The sequence below is a fragment of the Chelonia mydas genome, chromosome 4 (assembly GCF_015237465.2).
Source record: "Chelonia mydas isolate rCheMyd1 chromosome 4, rCheMyd1.pri.v2, whole genome shotgun sequence".
Classification (NCBI taxonomy): Eukaryota; Metazoa; Chordata; order Testudines; family Cheloniidae; genus Chelonia; species Chelonia mydas.
In genome coordinates, this window is record NC_057852.1 from 131484211 (window position 1) to 131507126 (window position 22916).

The window sequence follows — 22916 nt, forward strand, 5'->3', positions numbered from 1 at the left end:
AGATTTCTTTGATCATCTTGATTTGTGCACCCTCTATACACTTGTAGATGACCACCAGGTGCCCTGTCCCATTAGCTGCCCTTTGGACTAGATCACATTTAACTTTTAAAAGTCTTCTTCCCTCCAAAAAGAAAAGGAGGACTTGTGGCACCTTAGAGACTAACCAATTTATTTGAGCATGAGCTTTCGTGAAGCTCACGAAAGCTCACGAAAGCTCATGCTCAAATAAATTGGTTAGTCTCTAAGGTGCCACAAGTCCTCCTTTTCTTTTTGCGAATACAGACTAACACGGCTGTTACTCTGAAACCTGTTCTTCCCTCCAATTACTATTAAAAAAATATGCTATCATGGAAAAGTTCTTCCCAACCTGCAACAAAAAGTCCACCAGTTCTGTGTGTTCACAAGTACCTGAGTCAGAAACTGATGGTTATACTTACCAAAGGGAGAAACTATAAAACAGAAACATTTTGTTTCAGCTTCATCAAGGTGGGCTCCAAGCTCAAATCCCAAAACTCCACTGTATTCTCTGCAGAGGCACAGTTCAGAAGAAGCAGCCATTGTTGGAAATAGTATACGCGCCAGTCTTGTAGGTTGGATCTCTGGTCTCCTATGCAGAGGCCACACGTTCTGGCATTTGAACAACAACAATAGTGACCACAGTATGGAGGGCTATGCCAGGACTTTTTTATTCCTGCTGAAAACAGAATCCAACTCAGGGATGCCTGCCAGAACGCCACACTGTTCTTCAGTCCAATGGCTGGGAGTCTGCTCACCAGCTGGAAGCAAATCATTATCAGAAAAGCCTGATCAAGTGCAAGACATGTTACCGAATTTTACCTCCTGCAGCCAGAGGCTTAATGCTTTTCCTTGCACTGTAATTATGGTATGATATTGAGTTAGAAATGTGGCACTCACTCACTGTTTAAATAACTCTCTTTCTTTGGATTGTTACTGAACTGAATAATTGATCACCTGAGGTTGTTAATTGTCTTCACGTTTGAAATGTTGGCTTTCTACTGGCTCCCATTTTTCAGCCATCATTTATGCTGATAGGTAGGTCTGTTTACTCCTACTGAAAGTGGGGAGTGAAGGGAGGGAGACAAACAAAAAACCCACATTTCTTCAAAGAAATGGTTTGTATCATGTACTATTTATTTTTTGAAGTCATCATTTTGGAAATGCTACTTAAAGGTATCGCAATGGTAATATTGAAATTAGGGAGACCAATGCCCACAATTTACACTGTTCTTAATTGGCATACAACTAGTTATAATTAAAGTAAGCAAACCACGTAGCAGATAAAAATCCTCAGAGTTCAACGTGAATAGAAGGTATTCCAGTGTTACCTAATCCCAAAGGGATACTTCAAGTGGAAAGAGATCCCTTTGGAATACTTCCGACGTGCCGTGATCTTTTTTTTTTTGTGATCCAGTAGTTAGGCCCTGATTGATGGCCATGAGGAACTGGTTGCAGGTTTCTAATTTAGGGCTGCTTGGCCCCAGGGTAAATTAGAGAAGGAAGGATACTGCTCTAAATTATGCTACTAAAACTGCTGGTGTAAGGACCCTACCATCAAGGACGGGCTCAGCATAGCTCTGCCATGCTCCATCCAATCCTGATACATACGCAGTTCACACCTGACTCACCCCTTCCTTCATCTTTTGTGTACACAGAGGGATTCTCTGCTGGGAAACTCATATTTGCCATATTTTGTTAGCCTTAGAGGACTGGGAAATCTGGGCCACCGATTTTAAAGGTTTCGGGGCAGGGATTACAAGGACTCCATTCTCTACTGCTGTCTCTCTGCTGAAGCCAATGGAGTTACACCAGCAGGGAATTTGCCCCTTGTGTCTTTGTTTTGTAAAGAGCCAACTACACCTATGGTGCTCTATAAGTAATAATAATGAATACCATATGTCATGACAATTAGTGTCACGGATTTCAACTGGCTTCTGAGGTAAGGTTTTCAGGGGAGGATTCATGTCTTCCAATGTGTTTGAAGCTCACCTAGCACAGTGGGGGCTGGTCTTGATTGAGAATCTTTAGGCATTAGACAAATAACACAACATAGCCCAGGAGAACTCTTATTGTGGTGTGACTGAAAGGTATTTAATGCATTCAGTCTGTATGTGAGGAAGCAATATAATGCTATTGTGTTGCACTGATGTTCTGACAGACAACAGCACATGTCCAACCAATATATCCTGGGCAAGCATACTAACTCAGCTCTCAAAATAATATAAAGCAGATAAATGCCATGTACGTTATAACTCACTCTGCCCCGGACAAATTTTATTCATGCTCTTTCATCAGAGGTCAGGAATGCTCTATTAAGTTCTAGGAAATAAAAATTAATTTCAACAAAAATATTTTCATGCTGATTGTCCTACATTCAAATAGAGGAAAAACCTTGTTATAGTGATATTAACCCAATTAATGCAGTTCAACCAATTCTTAGGCTGTAAAGTGAATATAAGTTAATGATGCATTTTTCAGTACAATAATGTGTAGATGGTTCTATGCAACTTGGCATGTCAAAATGATCTCCCAGATGCTCAGACACCTACATTAAATAGAGCTTTATAAATTCAGTACAAATTAACTACTGTGTAGCTGCTTCGGGGTGAAAGCCATCAGATATTTTCTGCCACATTATATGAAAGAATCTGTTTGGGGAAATTGTTTTGTTGCTGTTCTGTACAATTGATAGGGAGGTATTCAACTGAAGAATCACTGAATTTTATCTCACATACATGCTCCATGCTGGGATTTGACACCCCTCCCCTTCCTTGTTGTGAGAAAGTGAGTACACAATACACTACTTTGTCTCCCCCACCCCCAAAATGCACGCAGAAATGCAAAATAAATTGATTTCCATCTGAAGGCCATGGTGAATGATATCTGTGCATTAAAAGACAGAAGTCATAACCAGGACTCCAAGGTTAAATGAGTTTATTGAGATTTAGTGGTTACAATGGTATATTAGATACCTGTAATCCGAGCTACACCTACACATTTGCCTCTAAATTCTCACATAATCAATTTCTCTGTCTCTAAGCATTCCACCACCAAGTCTTCTATTTCTAACAATAATATAATAATAATAATAATAATAATATAAAAGGCAATGTCAATCACCATATTTGTGCTTCATACTTCACCATAAAGAATTCAGTTGGCAAAAAGTAAAACTTTTTCCATATTAATGGGATTAATTGAAACATGAGCATAGTCATAACCACTACTAGAATATAAAGAATAAAATATGGATTAAAAGAAGCATTTTAAAAATGGATTAGTTTTTATCCTTGTTCAAAATTCACATACTATGATGAAGATGACTTAAATTTAATTATTGGGCCACACATTTAAGCATATTGGCTAGTACATTTTTGCACTGTAACAGAAGCAATACGAGCTTTATGGTCTACCATTACACTTCCAGGTTTTTTCAATTAAATATACCTGCCAACTTAATGTTTCTTGCATGCATAAAGTTTTGCTTTTCAGTTTATTATTTACCCCCACAGTTGAGGTGCAAATTCTTTGGCCAATTTTATGCTATAGTTTAAAAAAGTAAGCTTGGGATAACTCCATGTAACATCAGAATAGAATGGTCTGCATTCGTGGGTTGCAGATTGTTAATTACTTTAATGGAGCCTCAGGATGCATGCAAATTGACACTGCTTCATTTGTTTTTTCCCCCATGCCAGACGCATACAAGTCGGCAGGTATGCATACAAAAAGGAATATAAAACCCTCCTGGTAAAGCCTACTGTTTTAGAAGGAATCCATAGCTTTAAATTCACTTAAAGCCTGTACTGGGGAAATGTGTTTCTTCTGGGAACCTCTTCTCACTCGTGTCTGATATTCTTCTGGCTTTTCTCTCTTTACTAAGGGTTTCTTCTCAGGGGCCTTCATCTTCCAAGATACAACAGGTGAGTTCACTGCAGCTGTACCATAGACCTTCTGATATTTCGTAGAAGCCACGTATGATGCTTTCACCGTAAGGACCACAGCGTTCATCAGATTTTTAGCTGCCTGGATGAGGGACGTAGCGCTGTCCAGCTGTGGATAGAAAAGAGAATGAAATATGAACTCACCTCCAGAAGGATTTGATATATACTCTCAGATCTGATTAGATTTTCTTGCAGAAGGCCAGCAGAATATTATACAAAAAGAACAATCTCTGTACAGGATACACCCAGGTTTGTAGCACAGCTGTCCCAGGAACAGCCCACCAGTAATGTCCACTGAATCGGACTGCCAGCTACAGAGAAGCTGTGTGATACTTTACATTAACTTTACAAACAGCTCAAAAGAAAAAAAGTTGTTTTTCTTGTGTGTGTGAGGGGTTCGATGACATAACTTCCTCTTAAAAGTGATGTCTCACCAAACTTCTGACAACGTAGGGCTAGTCTATACTAGAAGTGCCGCGGCTGCACCAGTGCAACTGTGCCACTCTAGCACGTCTGCTGAAGATGCTCTATGTCGACAGGAGGGAGCTTTCCCATCGGCAGAATAAAACCACCTCCATGAGAGGCGGTAGCTATATTGGCGGGAGAAGCTCTCCCGACAACTGAGCACTTTCCACATCAGTGCTTAGGTCAGTGTAACTTACGTTGCTCAGGGAGTGACTTGTCATACCTCTGAGCGATCTAAGTTATACCGACATAAGTGGTAGTCTGTACAAGCCCTTACTTTTAACTGTGAGGGACAGCCAAACAGGTCAGGTGGGATTTCCCCAAACTCTCAGCTTTAGCCTAACTGCTCCCATTAAGTCAGTGTAAAACACCAATTGTTGTCATTGGGAGAGTTAAGCTAATGCTAAGCCCTTTGGGGAATCCCACCTGAATAGTTTAGAAAAGGTTGTGAAACCCTCAAGAAGCAGAAAAGACAAAGTAGCTGAGCGTAGATTTCACAATTATATGAGTAGGTAAAACAATGGTTTCACAATTATACATGTGTAAAACTATGCAAACTCTCACCCAGGTATTCGCAAAAAGAAAAGGGGTACTTGTGGCACCTTAGAGACTAACCAATTTATCTGAGCATAAGCTTTCATGAGCTACAACTCTGAAACCCAGGTATTATTGACTGTGTGTGTTACACTTATCACTGCCTGCATTTTCCTCCAAAGGACCATGATTTTGCAAACTATCCCTATTCATCAAAGCCCTTATGCATATGCTTAATGTTAAGCATGTGCTTAAGTCCCATTAATGCAATAGGACCTAAACATGTGCTTAACTTTAAAGCAATGTGACTTCAAGTCAACAGGATTTAACCATGTGCTTAAATAAGTATGTGATTAAGGGCCAGATTTTTTCGAGCTATTAAGACTGCTCCTGGGGTTTTGGAGGGCAGATTTGGGGTTTTAGACATAGATAGGTACCTAGTGGAATTTTGGAGCTAGGTATCCAGACGCTTTTGAAAAATCCCACAAGAAGCTACATGAAAATGTAGATCAGTGGTGGGCAACCTGAGGCCCATGGGCCGCATACAACCCATCAGGATAATCCGCTGGCGGGCAGCAAGAAAGTTTGTTTACATTGACTGTCTGTAGGCAGAGCTGCCCGCAGCTCCCAGTGGCTGTGGTTCGCCGTTCCCAGCCAATGGGAGCTGCGGGAAGTGGCACGGGCCGCAGGGACATGCTGGCTGCCGCTTCCCACAGCTCCCATTGGCCGGGAACAGGGAACTGCGGCCACTGGGAGCTGCGGGCGGCCGTGGCTGCAGACCGTCAATGTAAACAAACTGTCGCACGGCCCACCAGTGGATTACCCTCATGGGCCGCATGAGGCCTGCAGGCTGCTCACCACTGACGTTGATCCTCAAACTCCTATCTGACAACCCTGTAAGTGCCCCAAATTCCTAGGAACCTACATTTCTGCCAGTAAAATCCTCATGGTGCCTACATTTCTGGCCATGCGTGTGCACATTGCCATCTCCTGACACTGCTGACACCATCTAAGCCACAGGGGGATTACAAACTAGGCTTTCCCCCCTGCTTATTTTACCTGCGGGGCCTGATCTGGTAAGCGTGCTCTGAGAATGCCTTAGAGCACACATACTGGATCCAATCTCCATGCAAAATGCACCGAAGGAGGTTTACCCAACAGCTCACTCACCCAGGATGTTGAAGACCTAGGTTCAAATCCCCACTCGGCCTGATGTAGGGCAGGGACTTGAACCAGCATCACTCAGCATTTTCCCCAACCACTGGGCTATGAAGGATCCTGGGGCAGGTCTCAATCTCCTGGGGAGGCTGCTCCACTTTGTGTAAGTAAATAATTACTCACTGGGCCAGAGAGACAATGAGAACGACTCTGTAGCCTGGTAGTTTTTGTAAGAAAGGGCTCACTTAGTTTATATGGCTAACTCTAGGAGAAGGTTCACCGCTGTGAATTCTGAGCAGATTGAGGAGCCTCGCTCCCTTTGAGGGGCAGAGCTTAAGCCGCACCCACCTCCTCAGCATTTCCTGCTGGCTCACTTAGATGGCTCCCCACAAAGATTGTTGACTTTTGTGGCTCCCCTCTTGTAGATCCCTAACTCTCTGCGTACCTTGTATAGGGAGCCAGGCACCTGATTTGGGGCTGAAGATTTCACCAGGTGGCAGGGCACCTGAAATTAGGCACTGAGCTTAAGTCCCCCTTGTAGATCTAGCCCTAGGCCCCTACCTGCATCTTTAAGTGCTTATAAATCTTTGAAAATCTGGTCCTAAGGCCCAGAGCCACAAAGGTATTAAGGCGCCTAAGTCCCATTGAGTTCAATCAATAGGAATTAGATGCCAAAATACTTTTGAGGATCTGGACCTAAGTGATTTGCTAAACTGGGGCTCAAGTTACCATGTTCATGTAGTTCTTTGAAAAACATTGCAAAAGGGGGGTTAGTTCCTTGTTATTAAACCAACCAGGTCCTCATTGCAACAGGTTTAATTTTCTGCTAAAATAACAGTGTTTTCAGGCTTGTTGGGACTACGTCAGATGAGACGACTTACCATAGCGCTGCTTCCATCCCACTCTACTTTCCCAGCCAATTTCACAGTCGTTCTAATGAGCCCCTTCCCTTCCTAGTTCCCTCCGGCCTCAGCTTTGGGTGATGCATTTTCATCTTTCACAACAATTTACATGTATGTTTAAAAAAGGCAAAATACACAGAAAGGCAACATCAAACATATAATGTGCAGAATACATGGACACTATGAAAACACTTTGTGTTACTCAATATAAGCAAGGATGTTGCCCTAATCAACATGCTCAAAATATAACCAGAAAGAAACCCGCTCCTCCAAGAATAGAAATGGGGAAGGGGGAATGGGCAGCGTAGAAGTATTATTAACAATGTTCCAGAGGCCTGGAGGATGTGTGTGAGAGAGCAAGTGAATTCACAAAGCAGAAGGAAGCAGAGGAATCCCTCACTGTCAGCAATGAGTCGCACTCTGCAGCTTCTCCGTGGAGACGGAGACACAAGGATTCCACCATCCCTGCGCCGCACAAAAATGGAGGCTCCAAAATCCAGCGAGATGACATCTCTACAGCACCCAGATTTTTAAAATGCAGTGGGAGTGATTTACATATAAAAAAACCCAGCAGTGTGCTCTTCACCAGCACTCTATTTCAAGACCTTTTGCACTCCGCATCTGTAACAGAAAATGTTCACGGCACTGTTTACTTTGTATTCCTCCTTGTCAATGGGTATTTCACTGCCTCATTCCTACATTTGTGCCATCCCCTGAGATTACTACCTCGGGTGGAATAGTGATTGGCTCTGTGATGAGTCGGACTGGCCCCGCACTGGGAATGAGAGGGTCAACCCTTCCCTGCTGGCAGAGGAAGCCATGCCCCTGAGGCTCTGCTGGGCATGCTCCAACAGAAAGTCCAGTATAAAAGCCTGCAGAGCTGCTCAGTCAGGGCTGGTGGCTGAGGAAGGAGGACACGCAGCGGAGGCTTCAGCCCAGGAGCAATGGTGACTCGTACAAGAGGGAACTGAGGGGCCAAGAAGTGGGACCAGAGACCGGCAGCTGTGGGAACCCCAGGGAGCACCAGGGGCTGAGGAACCTTGAAGACCCTGATGCCACAGGGAATGCTACGTTTGGAGAACTGGTAGGAAGTGACCCAGGAATGGAAAGGGAGTGGTATCTCCCACCACTCTGAGGGCAGTGTGTTGCAGTAGGATTCCCCGCTGACCCGGGGAGGATCACGCCGTAAATGACAGAGCCCTGGGTTGGAGCCCAGGCTCCCCTACCGGGGGTCCCCCACCCTTTTTGTGATGACATAGTTCACCAACCCCTCTCTTACCTCAAAGGAGATAGATGAACTCTGGCCGCTGGGCTGCACTATCCTATGAGGGGAAGAGGACTTAGAGGGACTCTAGCCCTCGGGCCACACTGCTTTAGGAGCACACTATAGAGACTCCGGCCGCTAGGCCGTGCTATCCCACCAGGGAAGAAGATTTAGAGGAACTCTGGCCATTGGGCCATACAGCCCTGACTACTAGGGAGGTTGTAGAACCGGCGTAGAAGCCGGGAGGTGGGGTTAACCTCCTTCCCCCCAACTCCCCGACGCCCTGGAATCAAAGGGGTTGACAAGGTACAAAACCCGGTCCAGGCTCTTACAACTTGTCATGCTTCATTCCTACACTTTCTTGCTCCTTTCCCTCTCTCTGACTGCAATGACTTTTGGTTCAGTGTGCTTCCTTTTGTGCCACCATTTGTTGCTGATGAGCGCTAGCAGTCACAAGCAGATTTGTAGCACCTGATTTGAGGTCTTTCACTACCTCTGCTAGGCCATTAAATCAAAGCTGAAGCCAGTGGTTTGTCACTGGAAGGGCAAAACATAATGACTGAGCTTTCATCAAAATCGTGCTGATGGAGACTAGCTAACATAACATAAGGACATAAGAACATAAGGATGGCCATACTGGGTCTCACCAAAGGTCCATCTAGCCCATTACCCTGTCTTCCGACAGTGGCCAATACCAGGTGCCCCAGAGGGAATGAACAGAACATGTAGTCATCAACTGATTCATCCCCTGTCGCCCATTCCCAGCTTCTGGCAAACAGAGGCTAATGACACCATCCCTGTCCATGCTGGCTAATAGCCATTGATGGACCTATCCTCCATGAATTGATCTAGTTCTTTTCTGAACCATGTTATAGTCTTGGCCTTCACAACATCCTCTGGCAAGGAGTTCCACAGGTTGACTGTGAGTTGTGTGAAAAAATACATCCTTTTGTTTGTTTTAAAACTACTGCCTCCTAATTTAATTTGGTGGCCCCTAGTTCTTGTGTTATGAGAAGGAGTAAATAACACTTCCTTATTTACTTTCTCAACACCAGTCATGATTTTATAGACCTCAATCATATCCCCTCTTAGTCATCTAAGTCAGGAGTATTTCCTTTGTAATCAATCAGTGTGGGACAGCCACAGTACTTTGTGCTCCTATGAACTCCTTTCAGCTGCATATTTCAAAGAGCCTGACAAACTTTAATTTTCGTGACAAAACTTTGAGGAGGGAATGATTATAGGCATTTTCGAGATGGTGAGAACTAAAGCACAGAACCATTAAGGGAAGCATTTTCAAAACTTCAAAAGCGAGGCACCTAAATCCATATTTACAGCCTGACCTTACAAGCACTTACTCCATGCGGTTAAGCACGAGGTAATTCCACGAGGGCCAATGGGCCTATTCACGTGCTTAGAGGTAAGCATGTGTATAAGTGTGCGAGGACCGGGGCCTTAGGGTACGTCCACACCGCAAAAAAACAACAAAAAAACTCCCAAACAAACCCGTGGTAGCAAGTCTCAGAGCCCAGTTCAACTGACTCAGACCCACAGGGCTCACATTATGGGACTAAAAATAGTAGTTTGGTATACAGTCCAGCTCAGGCCGAAGCCGGGGCTCTGAAACCCAGTGTGGGGGGTGGATCTCAGAGCCTGGGCGGGAACCTCTACATTACTATTTTTAGCTCCTATCGGGTGCCCAAGTCAGATTCTGAGGCTCACTGCTGCAGGGTTTGTTTTTGCAGTGTAGATGTGCCCCAGGATACCTAAAAAAGTGGCCTGATTTTCAGAGATGCTAAGCACACCTGCAGCTTCCACTGATGTCTCCCATTGTCCAGCACCTCAGAAAAGCATCTCACTTATTTTTGTGCCTCTTTAATCACCTGTCCCTCCTTTTCAACCCATTATTACAGCAGATAAAGGGCTGCTCATCTTTATCAGTACTAATCTAAGGATGAGTTCCAGACACCCCATCATTGGTCTTAGTATTCATTTACATTCTAATGTGCCTCCACACTCTGAAAGCTTATGAGAGACATAAAAAGCCCCTACCATTATTAGGCCCTGGGTGTCCACCAAACCTGCTCATAAGTATCCCCCATATCCAATTTGGCCACCTAAGTGAGTTCCTTATTGCCTTCAGGTCCTGGCCTGTAGTTTAGTTCAGCAGAGAAGAATTAATCTGAATGAGCATCACTTCAATTCACTTTTTAGGCCTTGCTGTGCCACTGTGGTACTTCAGTTTTAAGCTGGCCTGTTGAAATCAGGAGGGTTACACTGGCACAGAGCAGATGCAATAGCGAATCAGGACCTTGATGTATTAATTTCCTACAAAATCTGGGCACAGAAACACACACACTTTCCCAAATATGTAATGCTGATAACTGAAAAGGGGAAATTAACGTTGAAAATAAAAGCAACAGCAGGATATTATTGTGCAGACACAGAAAGCAAACACCACTCCCTAGCAATGGAAAGGAAATTATTCATGTGATGATACCCTTCGTGATAATAGCTAACAGTCTTTTTGACAAGCTATGCAAGTGATATATTTTCAAGAGTTCTGATACTTGGATCACTTTTTGCTTTCATTTAGGGAAAAAGCCCTCGAAGTCATAAAAGAGAAATGTAGGCGATTGCGCCATAAAACTTCAACAGCAAAGAAGGGTGGGGAAGGAATCACAATTCTTAAAGAAACTTGGAATCATTCCGCTGGAGCCTGGTCATTCATTCAGGTTAAAACAGCCATCTACCCAAGAGGAGGCACAAATCATTCGGAAAAAAGACTTTGCTACAAGCTAACTTTGCAATTAATGAATGCAAGGTTAGAGAACTGGAGCAGCAGAGCCTATTACCTGCCAAGAAGATAATTTCAGGTGTAAAAAAACTGCATAAGGCTTTCAGGGATGTGTGATCAGCTTCTACGCTGTGCTACATTTCCCCTGAAATAGAGGCAGAATTTTCCAGCGTCTTGTGGCAATAAGGATATTTTGCTTCTTTTACAGGCACACCATAATCAGAAGTGTCTGAATAACAAAAAACAATAGCTACAAAACTAAAGCGGGGGGGAGGAAGACTGCTCGTGTTTTCCTCAACAATATTTAAACGTAGAATAATTTTCCCTCTTTCTTTTATTACATCCTTAATGTGGGGGAAAATGACTCAGTTTTAAAAGGAAGAGCATTTTCTTTCCAGCAGTCACCCTATGATTTAGAGAAGGAGAGAGAGTGGAGCTAGCAGAAGGGAGGGAACCCTGATCTTTCACAATTCAATGTGCTTTTTTCAATGCAATGTTCATCTTTTTCTCCCTTTGGTGAGAAAGTGGTGTCACTGAAATAGGAAAAGAAAAAAGTTACAGAATAGTTGGATACATTGGATGTATTCAAGTCAGCAGGTCCAGAAGATATTTATGCTAGGGTACATAAGGAACTACCTGAATCAATCTTCAAACCATTAGCAATCTTCTTAAAGAACTCATGGAGGACTGGCGAGGTACCAGGAGTCTGGAGAAAGGCAAACATCATGCCTATCTTTAAAAAGGGAACAAAGAGGATCTGGGGAATTTTAGATCAGTCAGCTTACCTTCAACACCTGGAAAGATACTGGAACAAATTATTAAAAATCAATGTGTAAACATCTATGGGATTAAAGGGTAATAAGTAATAGGCAAAATGGATTGGGGAAAAACAAATCATACCAAACCAATCTAATTTCCTTCTTTAACAGGGTTACTGTTCTAATGGATAGGGTGGAAGCAGTAGACATAATATATCTTGGCTTTAGTAAGGCTTTTGATGCACTCCTACATAACATTCTCATAAACCAAATTGGGAAATGTGATCTAGATGAAATTACTATAGATGGGTGCATAACTGGTTGAAAGACCATAATCAAAGAGTAATTAGCAATGGTTCACTGTCAAATTGAGAAGATGTATCTAGTAGAATCCAGCAGCGGTCTATCATAAGTCTGGTGCTATTCAGTATTTTCATTAATGACTTGCATAATGAAATGAACAGTCTGCTCATAAAATCAGCAGATGACACTAAGCTGGGAGAGGTTGCAAGCACTTTGGAGGACAGGATTCAAATTCAAAATAACCTCAACAGATTGGAGAATTGGTCTGAAATCAACAAGATGAAATTCAATAAAGACAAGTTCAAAGTACTACAGTTTGGAATTAAAAAACCCAACTGCTTAAATACAGAATGGGGAATAACTGGGTAGGTACTAGTACTGCTGGGGGTGGGGTGCACAGTGGATCACATATTGAATATGAGCCAAAAATGTAATGTAGTTATTAAAAAGGCGAATATAATTCTGGGGTGTATTAACAGGAGAGTCGTACACAAGAGGCAACTGTCCCGCTCTACTTGGCACTGGTGAGGCCTCAGCTGCAGGACTGTGTCCAGTTTTGGATGCCACACTTTAAGAAAGATGTGGAAAAATTGGAGAGCGTCTAGAGGAGAGCAACAAAAGTGATAAAAGGTTAAAAAAACCTGACCTATGAGCAAAGGTTAAAAAAGAAAACTGGGCATGTTTTGTCTTGAGAAAAGAAGACTGAGGAGGGGGACCTGAAAAAAGTCTTCAAAAATGTCATGGGCTTCTACAAAGAGGACTGTGACCAATTGTTCTCCATGGCCACTGAAGATAGGACAAGAAGTAATTGTCTTAATTTGAAGCAAGGGAGATTTAAGTTTGACACAATGTCAAATTTTCTGACTATAAGGATAGTTCTATACTGGAACAGGCTTCCAAGAGAGGTTGTGGAATTCCCATCACTGAAGGTTTTTTAAGAACAGCTTAGACAAACATCTGTCAGGGATTATATAGGTTTACTTGATGCTGTGTTAGATCCCCTCCAGCCTTACATTTCTAAGGTTCTATGAAAATATTTGTCTGAGGAACTCTCCCAACCATTAGTGTTGATTTTTAATAGGTCTTGGATAACTGGGGAATTTCCAGAGGACTGGAAGAAAACTAATGTAGTACCAATATTTTAAAAGGGTAAATGGGATGACCCGGGGAATTATAGACCTGTCAGCCTGCTCCCAATCCTGGGTAAAGTAATGAAATGACTGATATGGGACTTGATTAAAAAGAATTAAAGGCGGGTAATATAATTAATGACAATCAACATGGGATTATGGAAAATAAATCTTTCCAAACTAACTTGATATAATTTTTAGATGAGATTACAATTTTGTTTGATAAAGATAATAGTATTGATGTACACCTAGACTTCTGCATGGCATATAACTTGGTTCTACACAACAGTTTGATTAAGAAAAGAGAACAATACAAAACCAAAAAGGTGAATTTAAATGGTTCAAAACTGTTTTGATAGATCTCAAAATATAATGGTTAACTGGGAATCATCACTGAGTGGGTATGTTTGAAATGGGGTCCCGGAGGCATTTGTTCTTGGTCTTACACTATTTAATATTAGTATCAGTGACCTGGAAAGAAACATAAAATCATTACTGATAAAGTGTTCAGATGAAACAAATAATAATGAAGAGCACAGGTCACTGATACATAGTGATCTGGATTGCTTAACATGCTGATACAAGTAAACAAAGTGAGTTTCAATAAAGTCAAATGTCAGGTCATATGTTTAGGAACAAAGAATATAGGCCATACCTACAGCGTGGGGGGACTCTATCCCAGAAAGTCGTGACTTTGAAAAAGACTTGATGGATATTCAGCTAAACATGATCTTCCTGAAGGATGCTGTGGCTAAAAAGTCTAATGCAATGCTTGGATGTATAAATAGGGATATATTGAAGAAGAGTAGAGAGGTAATATCTCCATGTTCAGCATTGGTGTGACCACCACTGCAATACTGAGTCCAGTTCTCGTGTCCAAAATTCAAGAAGGATGTTGATAAACTGGAGAAGATTAATAGAAGATCCTCAAGAATAATTAAAGCACTGGAACATATGCCTTGCAGTGAAAGACTCAAAGTGCTCAGTCTGTTTATCTTAAGAAAGAGAAGGTTAAGTAAAGGGTTACTTGATCACAGTCTGTACATACCTACGTAGGTAACAGACATTTGATAATAAAGGGCTCTTCAACCAAGCAGACAAAGGTATAACAAGATACAATGGCCAGAAGTTGAAAGTAGACAAATTCAGTCTCATAATGAAACGTAAATTTCAACAGTGAGAGTAATTAACCATTGGAATGACTTAGTAAGGTTTGTGGTTGATTCTCCATTACTGGAAACGTTTAAATCAAGGATGGATGTTTTTCAAAAAGATATGTTCAACCACAGCTACTAGACTTGAAGCAGGAATTAATACAGGAAAGTCCTGTAGCCTGTCTTACGCAAGAGGTCAGACTAGAGTATGACAGTGGTCCCTTCAGGCTTTAAAATTTATGAATTAATTTTTACTACTAGTACTAATGGCTATTGTTAGTCTGATTGGCTTTATCAGGTTAGTTTGTGGTTGTTGTTGTTTTTAATTATTCTTATCCTTGGTTATCATATATTACAACAGCACCTAAAGCCATTGGAATGGGCACTGAACAGCAGTGTAAGGGCTAGACTGAGATTTGGATTACATAACTGTGCAGGACCCTCTTACACCCTTACTCGGGCTAACAGGACCTAAGTGCCAAGAAATAAGCAGTGCTATGCATCTCCTTTCTTCCTCCCCGGACCAAGTAGCAAGAAAGAAGTATGAAATGAATAGAACCTTGGATCCATTCCACCCATTGTTGTACTGTAGTAGTACTGGCCAATGAGCTTCTGGTACAGGCCAGCAGTGAAGTAGTATCCCCTGGGAGCCAAGAGGAAACAAGGGAGGAATTGCAAAAAGAAAAGGAGTACTTGTGGCACCTTAGAGACAAACCAATTTATTTGAGCATAAGCTTTCGTGAGCTACAGCTCAGAAAGGTGTATGAGGAATGATGCCTCCTAGAGCTACTGCTGTGGCAGTTCACCTTCTGCAACAGCCCTTGCTCAGAGCTATGTCTTAAGGCAAAGGGCAAGTCTACACTACAAAATTAAGTTGACCTAAGTGACTTAAATGTACAGCTACCGAAGTAATTGAATCAGTTTTACATTTCCACACTATGCTCCTTGTATAGGTGGTGTGTGTCCTTACCAGAAGCACTTGCACCAATTTAACTGCCAGTGTGGAGTATTGTGGGATGGTTTCTGAAAGGAGGCAACTGTCAATGTAAGCAACACAATGTCTACGTTGACACTGCGTCAATCTAACTACATCAACTTAAGTACTACGCCTCTCATGGAGGTGGAGTTATTAAGTCAGTGTAGTGGGCGATTTAGATCAGGGGGAGATAAATTTTAGTGTAGATGCTTACAAGTTAGGTTGAGGTAAGGCCGCTTACATTGCCTAAACTCTGTGGCGTAGACCAGGCCAAAATCTAGTCCTATATAAATAAATGTATATTTTTCTCACAATTATAGTAATGCCACCTGACATTTCTGTAGTGCTTTCCATTGCAAAGCACTTTACAGTTTTACAAGTGTGTATTAATGACAACCAATATACGAATCACTACACCCAGGACTCAAATGCAGCCATCTCTGGGTTGTTTAACAGTAACACTACACAGTAGGCTAAGGCCCCAATCCACCAACTAATATAAGCACATGAGGAATTCCACTGAAGTCAATGTAATAAAGTGCTTTGCTGGATCTGGGGCTAGGACCTGAAGAAAAGTAAAATCCATTAATCAGTTGAAAGTACATGGCAATGTGTTGTAGCTAAGCAAAATGCTATTATCCAAACTGGAATGTGGGCATGACACTGATGTTAAAAAGGTTTCATGGTTAGCTAGAGAAAACAAAGTATATTCCCCCTTTTCTTGATATTTTCCCATTGGATTGCAATTAACTTACTCCTCTTGACATGTTGACGTTTTAACTCATTTAGGTGGGTAGCTGTGTTTCATAACTTGCCAATTCACTGATTACTTCTTGTCATTTGCATTGTTTCAATTATAGGTAGGTAAACCATAGGGACTCCCAAGCAGACTTAGTTATACTGAACACATTCTGCATCCTTAGCACGATTTTTCATACCATCTCCCTCATCATAATGGGAAACAGACAAATGTACCAAGAATTATGGGTAGCTCCTCCATATAACATGAATCATTGCCATTTTGAGGAGAGACTTATATTGAAGTTGGTTGGTTACCAGTTTCATTATGACAATATCCAAAACTATAAGTAGTGTTCTAATAAAAGAAGACACACACAGAGGCAAACACACACGATATAGAGACCGGGAGGATGCATTTGTATTGCTGAATAAATCACTTTGACCAATATTAATTGCCAAAAAAAAAGAAAAGAAAAAGAAAAAAATAGATCCCATTTTATTTTCTTTGTATAAAAAGGTCTATTTAATATAAATAGGTATTTAATTTGTGAAAACAAAATATCTAAAGATAAATATAATAGAAGATATTCACTGAACTGAGCTATGTTTTAAATCACATTTAATAGCTAAATGAAGAGATAGTTCTAGAAGAAGTAATAAATATTATTCTATCTATAATAATAGGTTATAATACATAATTTTAATTAAATTAATTTTAAATCAAACCGGTTGACCCATAACTCCTGATGGTTAAAGGCTGCCATGTGAATAATCCTAAAAGTTAACAAAAATGTATGCAGCAGCCCTAAAAAACCTTTCACTTTGTTTTTACACTCTGCAACTACCCAGAGATAAAGATTACCTGACTGAAAAAAATCAGGAAAATCAGGAAAAATCTTTATATCACAGTGAAACCTATTTTAAGTAAGCAGATATGAATCCAGCCCCAAATGGTCATCCAGTAGAAAAGGTCTTAAACCCTAATGGTAGTGAACTAGAAAGTTTGAAGATATTTCAACGTGTTAATTTAAGATGGGGTTTGTGTGTGGACGTAATCGCTAGTTCACATTTCACTGTTATGCTACTTGCACACTGCATACCACATGCAGCAGCATGTAGGGTGTGTTTAGCTACACTCCACAGTCAAAAGCAGGCTGTGTCCACAGTGCAGCGTGTAGCTACATGTGTTAGTGAAAGGCTCTGGCAGGGTCAAGGCAGTGGGGAAAGGCTCAGCAGCAGGGAACTGCCAGAGCCTGCCTGTTCCCACTGCCTCCCCACTAACAAGGTCCTTCCCTGTTGCTGGAGTCTTTCACTGCAGCGGCAAAAGGCCCGGGCACCTCCTTGCTGTTGGAGTCTTATCCTGCTGCAGGGAGTTGTCAGAGCTTTTCCCTGCCACAGGGAGCTGCCAGAGCCTTTGCCCGTTGCTTCCACACTGCTGGAGTCTTTCCCCTCTGTTGGATCTTTTCACTGCCATGAGGAAAGACTCCAGCAGTGAATAGGCAGAGGGACACTACACTGCTAAAAACAGCAGTGTCAGCAGGGAAGGCACTGCTTGGGCAAGTAGAGAGCCATGTAAGGTATATACCTGGGTGCATACCCACAAGATCCAGGTATGTCTTTGCTCATCTAAGAACTCCCTCCCCATCTACACTGATATTTGTACCCGTGCTCGGGGGGAATGTAGTGTATGTACTCCACATGCCACTGAAAGGAGTGTGCAGTGTAGATGTGCCTTTAATGTAATCGAGTTTAAGGCCACAAGGGATCACCAGATCATCTAGTCTGACCTCCTGTATATCACAGACAACTAGTACCATGGCCACACTGACCCCAGTGAAATCTCTTTCTGATTTTACTTACACTGATGCATGGCCCTGATTCAGCAAAGTACTTAAGCACATTGCTAACTTTAACTTCAAAGCAGACTACTCACTCACGTCAGCTTAGGTATGCGCTTAAGTACCTTGCTGAATCAAGGCCTAAATCCAGAGTACCTACGATGGATTTAGAGAAACTTACTCCAGGTCTGCACTGCAGACTTCTGTTGGCACAGTTATGTTGGTCATGGGAGTGAAGAGGTACGATCCCTGACCCATGTAGTTGTGCCGATGGAGGTCCCTAGTGTAGACACAGCTCTATCAGCAAAGCTGAATTTTTACCAGTAACAGTTTGTTTCACTTGTTGTGGGAGGTTTAATTACATGAGTACAAAGTGCAGTTTTGCTGGTATAACTGCGTCCATATTAGGAGCACTTTGCTGGTAGTGTTTTTTCTTGCCTTCACCTTGTCCTGTTAGTTGGGGTCAGCAGCTCTTGTTCAGGTCCAAGCACTCCTGTTGACTGCTTTTGTCCAAGCTGACACCAACATTCTTCATGTCCTGCTTCGGCATCTCGAACCACCTTTTTCTGATTCTTCCTCCTGGTCTTTGTCCCGTGACTACTAGATCTGATACTCTCTGACCAACACACCACACGTCTTGTTGTCTCACATGACCCAACCATCTTAGTAGATACTCTCTCCGCTTTTCCATGATGGGGGCAACCTGCATGATAACTCATACCATTTCATTGTGTGACCCCATCCATCAACTCTTGTCTTCCTAGTGTTAACCTAAGCATTCTCATTTTGGCAGTATGAAGTAATTGTTCTTCTCTCATTCATCCACTAACTTTCTGACCCATATGTCATGGCCAGTCTAATTATGGTCTTATATACTTTGCTCTTTAGCTTACTTGCCATATTCTTCTTGCAGAGAACTCCTGTCAACTACCTCCTTTTCCACCAAGTGCTCTTCATGTGACCCCTAACATCTGCTCCATGGTCCTCGCATGGCTCAACACTGAACTGAGGTATTTAAATTGTTGCACAGACTTTAACTCTATACCATCTAATTATACTGACTTCTCATTGTCCCTCTCAATAAAGCATTGCGTGTATTCCGTCTTTTGTTGGTTGATTCATAAACCATTTTCTTTTCACGCAGCCCTCCACTATAATGGTATTGCTATACCAAGTTTTAAAAAAGCACCTTAGTGGTATCGCTGTATCAGTAAAATGTTCTTAGTGTAGATATGGCCTTACCTCAGAGTTTGGCCCATATATTCTAGCACTGAACAATATATTGGGCCAGATCCTTAGTTGGAGTAACTCAGTGTGGCTCATTTCAATGGAGTTAGGACACTTTACAGCAGTTTGGCTTGATTAGATCAGCTAGACCATGCCCCTGACAGTGCAGGATTGGTCCCTATTGCACATTTTTCTAGAATTATAGACTCTAGAGTAAGAAAGGCCTGTTGTTGTAGCACAAAGGATCAGATTTATGTGCTTTAGCAGTCATCCATTAGCAGTAATTCCACTCCAGCTGAAATTTTGGAAATTGCTTTATCAAAATACCATTCTTATGTCAATGGCTGATGTTCCAAATTGTCAGCATTTATCCTATGAATGAGGCATGATGAGAGCATAAATTTTAACACTCGAAATGAAAATATAGAACACAAGCCAAATGGAAGCCACTGAGTTTTTAATGTTGTCCAGCTATAGCTATGTAAGTATTATTATTATTGGCTTCTTTCCATCCTGATAGGAACTGAATGTTTAGAAACAGTACTTTGTTCCACGCATCTGTCATAAATCTCACAGGAAGCAGGGATATAGATCCTTGTATTATTGATTCAATAGTCTTAAAGCAATGGGGGGGAAAATCTGACATTTCCAACTAGCTAGAGTGGTGTGGGAGGCAGTGAAACTGGACATATGGATGAGGGTTCTATTTGGGATACAGTGTTTCTTTATCCGAGTATAACAGGGTGTAGCAGGGCCCCACTTGGTCCTGCCTCTTCTCTGCTCTAAAAACCGCTCCAAGACCTTCTGCCTCAGCAGTCACCAGTGCAGTTTATTTACATCATGCCATCCCACCACCTTCTCACCAGGCACAGCTTGGGGCTTCCAGCCTTGAGGACTTCTTAGCCTCTGGACCCAGAAGGGCAGAGCTGCTCCCTTCCCCTTCCCCTTCCCCTTCCCTTGCTTCCTCCTTTCTGTCTGCCTCCCTTAGCTTCCTTCCTCTGCGGCTTTTATACTGCCCCAGGCTAATTAGGCTGGCAGCTGTTTCCCCTTTGCCAATCAGGTGCAGATTTCTCTAGCCAGCTCCAATTTACCTCCCTTAATTGGAGCAGGGGTGACAGAGGGCTGGCTCAGGAGTTCCTGCACAACACCCTGTCACACCGAGTGTAACTATAATAGAAACTTTGTGTTTGACATCTGCATTAAATACAGCAAACGAGTAGCTCACACATCAGAAAACTACAAAGCCATTTATTTAAATGTAATGAATTAATATTATCCACATATCGCAAAACACTTCAACTCTCTTTGCAAAGGCATCAGATTTCATGTAAAATCTAACGTTACAACAATAAAATCCTCCAAACCATTCTGCCATCTCAGCTGGATCTTTTAGTGTCTGTGTATGGATAACAGACACAGTCCCAACCATATCTGGTTTGAGGAAAAGACCTAATCACAGTGTGGAGGAGAGGATGAAGGTCCCATCACAAAAATAAAATAAGATTACATCTCCTAGTGTGGTTGAGTCAAACAATACTTTGGAGAAGGCACAAGATCCCAATCTATCACAGAAGATACATTGTCAGCATGGATACTGAAGCGCACAGAATAAGAAGTCTCTTGAGAATCCACTGATCCAACAAGAAGTCAGTTAGGTAAAAATTCAGGTGAGCGATCTGCATACAACCAGAACTTCATAAAACTTTTTATGCTCGGATTCACAAGCAGGACAGATACACACAAATCAGTCCATCTTTGATTCTGGACATCTCCTGAACCTGAGATCGTATATAAAACCCACAGCCAGGTCTCTCTCTTCACTAACCCTCCCTGAATCTGAGTACCCATTTATGTCAGATGCATGAAAGAAAGTGCAGGCTTTCATATTCAGTTGCTATTACATCTATAAGAGGCCGATATAGGGTAGGGTGTTAATACTATTGATTTGTCTCCTCCTGCTTTGAATTTTGTATTGTATGCCTTTTGTGAGAAGGTTTAAAGATGTAACAAATATATCTAGATTTTTTTTATATATTTCAGTTTTTCCAAGTGAATTTAATACTTCTGTAAAGGTGTTAGATTGCCAACCCTGGAGACCAGTCTCCTCTTATTTATCCAGAGAACAGGGACAGCAACTAGAGAGACAGTGCATGTTTTTTCTTACTGTCTTACCTGGAGATACTTGGAATAGACTCGTGTTGATTGGTTATTGCACAATCAACACCAAGTAGCGCAACTATCAGACATAAAGTGAATCATACAATCATAGAATAACAGAGTTGGAAGGGACCTCTGGAGGCCATCTAGTCCAACCCCCTGCCCAGAGCAGGACCAATCCCAACTAAATCATCCCAGCCAGGGCTTTGTCAAGCCTGACCTTAAAAACTTCTAAGGAAGGGGATTCCACCACCTCCCTAGGTAACGCATTCCAGTGTTTCACCACCCTCCTAGTGAAAATTTTTTTCCTAATATCCAAACTAAACCTCCCCCACTGCAACTTGAGACCATTACTCCTTGTCCTGTCATCTGCTATCACTGAGAATAGTCTAGATCCATCCTCTTTGGATCCACCTTTCAGGTAGTTAAAAGCAGCTATCAAATCCCCCCTCATTCTTCTCTTCCGTAGACTAAACAATCCCAGTTCCCTCAGCCTCTCCTCATAACTCATGTGTTCCAGTCCCCTAATCATTTTTGTTGCCCTTCGCTGGACTCTCTCCAATTTTTCCACATCCTTCTTGTAGCGTGGGGCCCAAAACTGGACACAGTACTCCAGATGAGGCCTCACCAATGTCGAATAGAGGGGAACGATCACATCCCTCCATCTGCTGGCAATGCCCCTACTTATATACCCCAAAATGCCATTGGCCTTCTTGGCAACAAGGGCACACTGTCGACTCACATCCAGCTTCTCGTCCACTGTCACCCCTAGGTCCTTCTCTGCAGAACTTCTGCCTAGCCATTCAGTCCCTAGTCTGTAGCGGTGCATTGGATTCTTCTGTCCTAAGTGCAGGACTCTGCACTTGTCCTTGTTGAACCTCATCAGATTTCTTTTGGCCCAATCCTCCAATTTGTCTAGGGCCCTCTGTATCGTATCCCTACCCTCCAGTGTATCTACCACTCCTCCCAGTTTAGTGTCATCTGCAAACTTGCTGAGGGTGCAATCCACACCATCCTCCAGATCATTAATGAAGATATTGAACAAAACCGACCCCAGGACCAACCCTTGGGGCACTCCGCTAGATACCGGCTGCCAACTAGACATGGAGCCATTGATCACTACCCATTGAGCCCGACAATCTAGCCAACTTTCTACCCACCTTATAGTGCATCCATCCAGCCCATACTTCTTTAACTTGCTGACAAGAATACTGTGGGAGACCGTGTCAAAAGCTTTGCTAAAGTCGAGGAATAACACATCCACTGCTTTCCCTTCATCCACAGAGCCAGTTATCTCACCATAGAAGGCAATTAGATTAGTCAGGCATGACTTTCCCTTGGTGAATCCATGCTGACTGTTTCTGATCACTTTCCTCTCGTCTAAGTGCTTCAGAATTGATTCCTTGAGGATATGCTCCATGATTTTTCCGGGGACTGAGGTGAGGCTGACCAGCCTGCAGTTCCCAGGATCATCCTTCTTCCCTTTTTTAAAGATGGGCACTACATTAGTCTTTTTCCAATCTTCTGGGACTTCCCCCGATCGCGATGAGTTT

General features: G+C 42.3%; 1 protein-coding gene and 1 long non-coding RNA gene across 5 annotated transcripts in view; one reads left to right on the forward strand and one right to left on the reverse strand.

Moving 5' to 3' along the window:
• Nucleotides 1–281: 281 nt before the first annotated feature.
• On the forward strand, nucleotides 282–20363 carry LOC122465415. The gene is made up of 3 exons (XR_006290261.1): nucleotides 282–309; nucleotides 12441–12446; nucleotides 20228–20363. It is a non-coding gene; the product is annotated as an uncharacterized LOC122465415 (long non-coding RNA).
• The window catches only part of CTNNA2 (catenin alpha 2), a 775924-nt gene continuing 755943 nt past the window's right edge, over nucleotides 2936–22916 (reverse strand). For all 4 annotated transcript variants that reach the window (XM_043544890.1, XM_037898317.2, XM_043544889.1 and 1 more), the window contains one exon: nucleotides 2936–4068. In XM_043544890.1, coding sequence (XP_043400825.1) covers nucleotides 3781–4068 — 288 coding nt within the window. In that variant the 3' untranslated portion in view covers nucleotides 2936–3780. The remainder of the gene's footprint in view (nucleotides 4069–22916) is intronic.